Raw genomic sequence first — 6,076 nt, 5'->3', positions numbered from 1 at the left:
CTCTCTCACCAACAACACTGATCCGCGACGTTTTTGCCATCTGCCGGCGCCCCCGCTTGCCCTCCTGTGGGTTGAGAGTATCATTGAGTCGATGCGCCTCTATAGCGGTTGACCCAGTGCTTCCAACAACGATGTGTTCTGTAGCTGGAGAATCAGCACAAGTCTCCCCAGCATATTGTGTTCTGAATAGCAGAATAGCTATTTCCTCCTGCGAAGATACTTCTTTTCCAGATGAACTTGTGCCCAAGAATTAATAAGGCCATGACAGGGTATCGTAGAAAAGAAAAGGAGGTCATGACGAGATACCTAAGAATATAACCAAACATCGATCTCATTAACTATTGGTCAAATAATCTGATGACTTGTACATGGAAGAGAAGCTTTATTGTAACCAAGCGCTTGTATATGCCTTTTGTACAGAAACAACACGATTTACACAGTACACGAGTTTATGTCATAACCTTACAGCAACATGGGTCTCTACTGACAACAAAGGCACAGCGAGTCCGCACATGTTGGATTGGCAACAAGCAGCTCGCTTGGGCAATATAAAGCCTCCTCAGCCGGATGCGCCATTGGCAGTATCCTTCCTAGCCAACGTAGCGAGATAACCCGCAGCATCCATAACTCTACATGATGGGCAGAACTGAGTCGAAATTATCTGCCGCGAAGAACGACAAATTCCGAAATGCATCCATGCTATTTTCCATCATCCGATTCCAACTATTGTCATTGTCACTGTTTCCTAAGATGAAGTCATCAGCTTGGTATCTCACTGGTGGTATATCCAAGTCCAGTGGTTCAAGTGAATCAGCCTGTAAAAAAGGAAGATGAAAATATAAGTATCAGTATAGCTAATCCGGTCAGCAAGCAAAGATAAAAAGTACTGCTAGAGCAATTGTCCAATACCCAGAATATGTCAGCGAGAGACTGATCTTTTGATCCAGAATCATTGTTGTTTTGAGGTGGCGATTTGGGACAAAGTTCATCCGTATCTTTGGCATCATCAGCGCAGAGATTGTCAGGAGTCTCTTTTCCAGCCAAGTCCTACAACATGAGATAAATTGTAACTTAGCAATGTCAAAAAGGTAGAAGCTTGTTCAGAACCCCTAAAATGACAAACAACCTCAAGAAAACTTAGAAACCCTTCTGAATTTGAAGAGTGAACTTCATTGTCGCTATCAGGAGGGCTGCTAGCTGAAGTGTTTGAACCTTCTTGCTTCCTAGCTGTGGCCAACTTAAAACTGAACTCATCACACGTTTCTTCTGCACCCCAGATGGTGGAGTGAGATGTATGAGCTGGCTGCTCTGCGGCTTGATAATGAGAGGTATGAAGGGCAACAGCTGCATCAAACGAGTCATAGCTGCAAGGATCCACATGGAAAAGAGCATTTTTGAGAGTAGATGTCGCTTCACAATCCATATTAGCAGCCTTCGATGCTTCTGTCAGCAAGTATCCAACACTGATATCAGTGAGGGTATCTGCCCAGCCTACTTCTGGTAATGCTACATAATTCATTTGTGGATCAACCTGAAGTATAATATAATAACAGATCAGAGATAAAAGATCAACCATAGGATTCTTGTCTTAGAAGTATGCACGAAATAGGAATAGGACCTCAAGGGCTTGGTTTGCAGGAACATTCATGGACTGCTCTTCCTCAGCATTCTTGCCTGTACTAGATGGTGTAGGAAGCAATGCCGACGACCGATCTTTTGGTTTACAAGATGCTTTCTCAGAAGCTAAGTCACTGAGCAACGTGCCATCCTTTTGCAGACAAGCCTCTGAAGAAGATTTGACCTGGATGTCTTCTGGTATCATGCAATTCTCAAAGTGGGTCAACGACATTTCACTTAGTCCTGCTTCAAGGTCAGCTAGGGAAAACCAGCCATACCTAATTGACGAAAGAAGTATACAGCAGTTAGCAACTATACGGTTGGCACTAAAGGCATATAGGATTACTACTTAATATAGTAACAGAAACCCCATACCTTAATCGGAAAATAGAGGGGCTATTCACCGAACGAAAAACGTCAGCGACTGCAACAGTATCTCGTGTTGTCCACTTCTGATATGTAGATAAATCCTCTTGATGAGCACAATATGGGAAAAGAACAAGCTCTCCACATCCAATATTTGAGTTGCCCCACTTGCGATTCATATGTTCTAAAACAGAAGACATTCTTTTCCTAGCACTTAATGTGAGCTCCAGATGTGGATTATGATCATCCTGTTAAAGTGCAGATAGAGATGGTATACCAAGCTCAGCTGTTAGAAAATTTCAGAAAAGAACTGAATAGCTCTGTGTGTGCACATCCATAGAATTAGGCAACACTTAATTTCATACCCACTGCAGAAAATAGCTTATTCACAACATGAATAGCACAAATAAATTTATTTATGCTTCATGTTTCATATACCATGAACATTTTATCGACTACTGGGATCTCAGAGTTGGGGCTAACAGTTAACCAAATAACCAGTGCTAGCAAAAGGAAACATTACCTTCTCCAATGACTTCCGCGTAGCTTCATTTATTGGAAATAACTGCAGCTTCAGTTTCGAAGGTACTTGTGGATCTGCTTCTTTCATATGATTTGTGCCCACATCTGGCAGTTGTAGAATAAAAATATCAGGAGTTTGCACGAGTTAATCTAGGTCCAGCAATTACATGAGCTACAAAACAAACACTAGAAACAATAGTACAGTGATTAGATGAACTACAACACAAACACTAGAAACAATACCATCAACAGTAGACAAGTTATTCGGTGATGAAGCTGGCATTGTTGCATCAACAGTAGATAAGTTTTTCGGTGATGAAGCTGACATTTTTGCATCAACAGTAGATAAGTTACTCGGTGATGAAGCTGGCATTGTTGCATCAACATTAGACAAGTTATTCGGTGATGAAGCTGGCATTGTTGCATCAACATTAGACAAGTTCTGGGTCATCCTGTTGCGTTCAAGCTCCTCTGCTGCATCAGCAACTAAAGAAACGCCGGCCATGGCAGCTCTCTCCCATTTCTTATATGCAGCAGATGCACCGACACCACCTACAACACAAGTCATCTGCTCTCAACACTAATGTAAAGGAACATTCAATACTACAGAGTCAAGACTTGTCAAGACATGCAGATTTTGCAAATGATACATAACATGCAAATTTCATACAACGGTGTAAGTCTACACCATATCAAATCAGATGAAAATAAGTGATCACCTGCTCTTCTTTTTTGTCTCACGGTTCTTGTGGCAGAGAGATCTCCTTTGATTACTCCTGACTTGACAGAATTTGGCTCTGCGACCCGTTTGAAAAGCGCTCCTTTAGAAGAAGCTACTTTGCTACCGTTTTGAGCATCCGTGGGCAAGAGTTCTACCGACGAAGATTGATTTCCTGGAGTCTTGCTGAGAATTGGCGCTGAGGATAGGTGTGCTTCCACTCGTGGACACTTTCTTCTGGTTCTCTTTCTGTCCTTTAGCAGCTGGTTTCCCTGTAAATAGAATAGGTTGCATGAGAAACAGAACTAGTCACACAACCTTTATATTGGGATAAGAAACTGAAGACAACAAGCAAGTAGTGATCTAACGGACCAATGCATCCACAAATGATTTGAATCTTCGAGGCTTCAGATGTAGTTTTGAAGCACTGCAGCTAAATTTGTCGAGCAGAGACCACCTGCATTTAACTCAGTTAACATCTCAGTATTTATCCATGCAATTAAAAGAAATGATGCAGGACCACATAAAAAGGCGATGATTATTGGCAAGAAACGATGTTCTGTCCCTCTTACACATATAAAAAGGCATTTTGTGTGTCAATGTACAAATAACTAGCTCCCTCCTTCTAGTCCCAGGCACTCATTCCCCAATTTTGTTATTATAAAGAGGGTTTTCTTTGTTCTAGCATATTTATTATGCAATGCAGGGAATAAGAGAAACTTCCAAATTGCCCTAAATTCAATTTGATTGGTTAGTCAGAACATAAAGATGTACAATGGAATAGAGTAACAAAACACTAAATATTACAAGGTGTTTACACAGTTGCGCTGTTAAGGCCTCACAATTCTAGATCTAAACACTATAGCCAGAGCTGTAATCTGTGTTGGGGTAAAATATACCACACACATTAAGTAGAAAAGACTATCCAAAGTATGGTAGAAAGATATAGCAAAGCTATTACTATTTTCTGTTATGCTACTTAAATGAAAAAAAGAGTAATACATGTCATCACATTAACTGTATATCATCAAGGCTCGTTTAATTACCAGCGGAGCATAGCAGCAATGATATCCTTGGAGTTCCGTGCATCAAGTGAGAACTCAGGACCCAGAAGCTTCTTCATACGTCTAACAAGACGATAGTAGTAATGTCTGACCTGTATTTGCATAGAAATACTGAACCTTGAGGCAAATGGCGAAGTACAATGTATTGTCTAGTTAGTGCATGTTCAAAATTATGCCAGACATGTGATGGTGTAAGAGAATAAGCTACAATGAAGCACCTGTCGTCATAGAAAGTTAGAAAACCAAATGCAGGATGGCAAAAATGCCTCAAGCTGCTCGAGGTGCAGAGTCTTAGCTGAAGCTTGTGCCTTTCAGCTCACCACACAAGAAGCTAAGACACCGAGGTGTGTGCCTCGCAGCCAAACATGGTTAGGGCAGGGCAAAAAGAGGGAAAACTAGGGCAAACGATGCAACGCCTGAATAAAAGCTAGTGACGTGGTGAGCTATTTCAAAATCTCATGATCTGGATTTTGGAGGCTGTCAATCACCACGAAACTTAAAAGGGGGTATAATTACAAAGTGAAATAAGCTGCAGGCGAGGAGGGTGAATGGCTAAAAGTAAAGAGATGAGACTGTCTGCAAGTGAAAGGAGCTCATCCTCATTGGTTTGTTGAGATGAAGTGATTCTCCCTCCCTGCAACACCTCCCCAGCTACTGCAAGGGCAACCTAAGCAATAATGGCTTCATACCTTTATGTTAATTAAAGGGAGTGCTATGTCAACGAACAACAAAGGCCTAGCTAATGAAAATAATTTCCCCTATGGCAGTTGCTTCCAGATAAATTGTGTCTACTGAGGTTCTATTTGCCATCAAAATGGGAATCTTTCAGGGCAGTTTGCATACAACCAAAACTTGCAATTCCACATGTATGTTCCTCCTCTTCCAATTTTCTAATTAGTTGTGCACATCCTTCAAAATCACACGAACATATTGGTGGAAGATGAGGTTACCTGATCCTTGTTTTTGCTCTGGACACGGAGAGTTATCTTCTCAAAATTCTACAAAAAAAAAAAAAAAAAGAGAAGATGTTAGCCCTCTGCCAAATCTGCCAAAGTAACATTGCATCCAGAAGGTATAATCTTACTTTTCCTACTTGGCGCAGAGCATTGAAGAAACTCTCTTCCTCTTGGCGTGTCCAAGCGGCCCATTTCCGTGGCGTCTTTTTTCCTACCAAAATGGACATATAGATCAGGAAAATCTAGCCCTAGCAAGGGAGGAGTTGAGGAGAAAAGTTTGGGGGAAAAGCGAACCAGGCTTCTGCTCGGGGTCGGATTCCGAGGGCGGAGTGTCTTCTGGCGAATCAACAGGCTGAGGGGGTGGACTCATCTCTTCCGAGACCTCCTTCTCCATGACATTCGCGGCGCAGATATCTCGTAGTTTCTCTGCTTAGATTTCACGCGACAGAAGAAAAAATCGAATATTCAGGAAACAGCAGAACAGATCGAAGAATTTCAGAGACTAGGAAGAAGGGAAGGGGCTAACCTGGGTTTGCCGATCGGGGAGGCCCGTCGGCGGATTTCGATTTGAGAGGAGAAAAATCTACAGTTTGAAGGAAATTTTGAGATTGGGGAGTTAGGGATTTGGAGGAATTTGGGGGAAAATTGAGCAATGAAAGATGAATGCAATCGGTGAAAGAGGGATCTGCCGCCACCTGTCCCTCCTTTTCGAACGAACGGCTAATATTCCACCCTGGTACGGACCCGAACAACCTACGACGTCACGCCTGGTATTAGACGCTCGGCCGGTCGGTCCGTCCGTCTCTTTTTGCAAGACCACGAATTTTGCCGTG

At 42.2% G+C, this 6,076-nt stretch overlaps 1 protein-coding gene across 2 annotated transcripts; it reads right to left on the bottom strand.

Annotated features, from left to right (window-relative positions):
• Positions 1 to 315: 315 nt before the first annotated feature.
• LOC127296356 (TSL-kinase interacting protein 1) lies at positions 316 to 6,076 on the bottom strand. 2 transcript variants are annotated; one of them, XM_051326415.2, is made up of 15 exons: positions 5,939 to 6,076; positions 5,770 to 5,826; positions 5,538 to 5,669; positions 5,372 to 5,454; positions 5,238 to 5,285; positions 4,270 to 4,379; positions 3,596 to 3,680; positions 3,225 to 3,495; positions 2,749 to 3,057; positions 2,507 to 2,610; positions 1,993 to 2,231; positions 1,619 to 1,895; positions 1,127 to 1,531; positions 910 to 1,047; positions 316 to 815 (listed from the first exon to the last, which is right to left on the bottom strand). In XM_051326415.2, exons 3-15 carry the CDS (start codon positions 5,635 to 5,637, stop codon positions 630 to 632), a joined length of 2,355 nt encoding a protein of 784 aa, XP_051182375.1. In that variant the 5' UTR covers positions 5,638 to 5,669; positions 5,770 to 5,826; positions 5,939 to 6,076; the 3' UTR covers positions 316 to 629. The 2 variants fall into 2 exon arrangements, with proteins under 2 accessions (XP_051182375.1, XP_051182374.1); XM_051326414.2 differs by lacking the exon at positions 5,939 to 6,076 and having other exon boundaries at positions 5,770 to 5,927.

Source organism: Lolium perenne, chromosome 4 (genome assembly GCF_019359855.2).
Source record: "Lolium perenne isolate Kyuss_39 chromosome 4, Kyuss_2.0, whole genome shotgun sequence".
In the NCBI taxonomy this organism is placed as follows: Eukaryota; Viridiplantae; Streptophyta; class Magnoliopsida; order Poales; family Poaceae; genus Lolium; species Lolium perenne.
The sequence above is the reverse complement of the archived record's forward strand: the minus strand, read 5'-3'. Positions and strand labels throughout refer to the sequence as shown.

What these genes read in the sequence shown, in the direction of transcription:
- LOC127296356 (XM_051326415.2), bottom strand. Translation starts at nt 5,637, where the DNA reads ATGGAGAAGGAGGTCTCGGAAGAGATGAGTCCACCCCCTCAGCCTGTT. An exon ending in CGACCCCGAGCAGAAGCCTG is followed by an intron (nt 5,455 to 5,537) that starts GTTCGCTTTTCC and finishes CCATTTTGGTAG; the next exon opens with GAAAAAAGACGCCACGGAAA. An exon ending in CTCTGCGCCAAGTAGGAAAA is followed by an intron (nt 5,286 to 5,371) that starts GTAAGATTATAC and finishes TTTTTTTTGTAG; the next exon opens with AATTTTGAGAAGATAACTCT.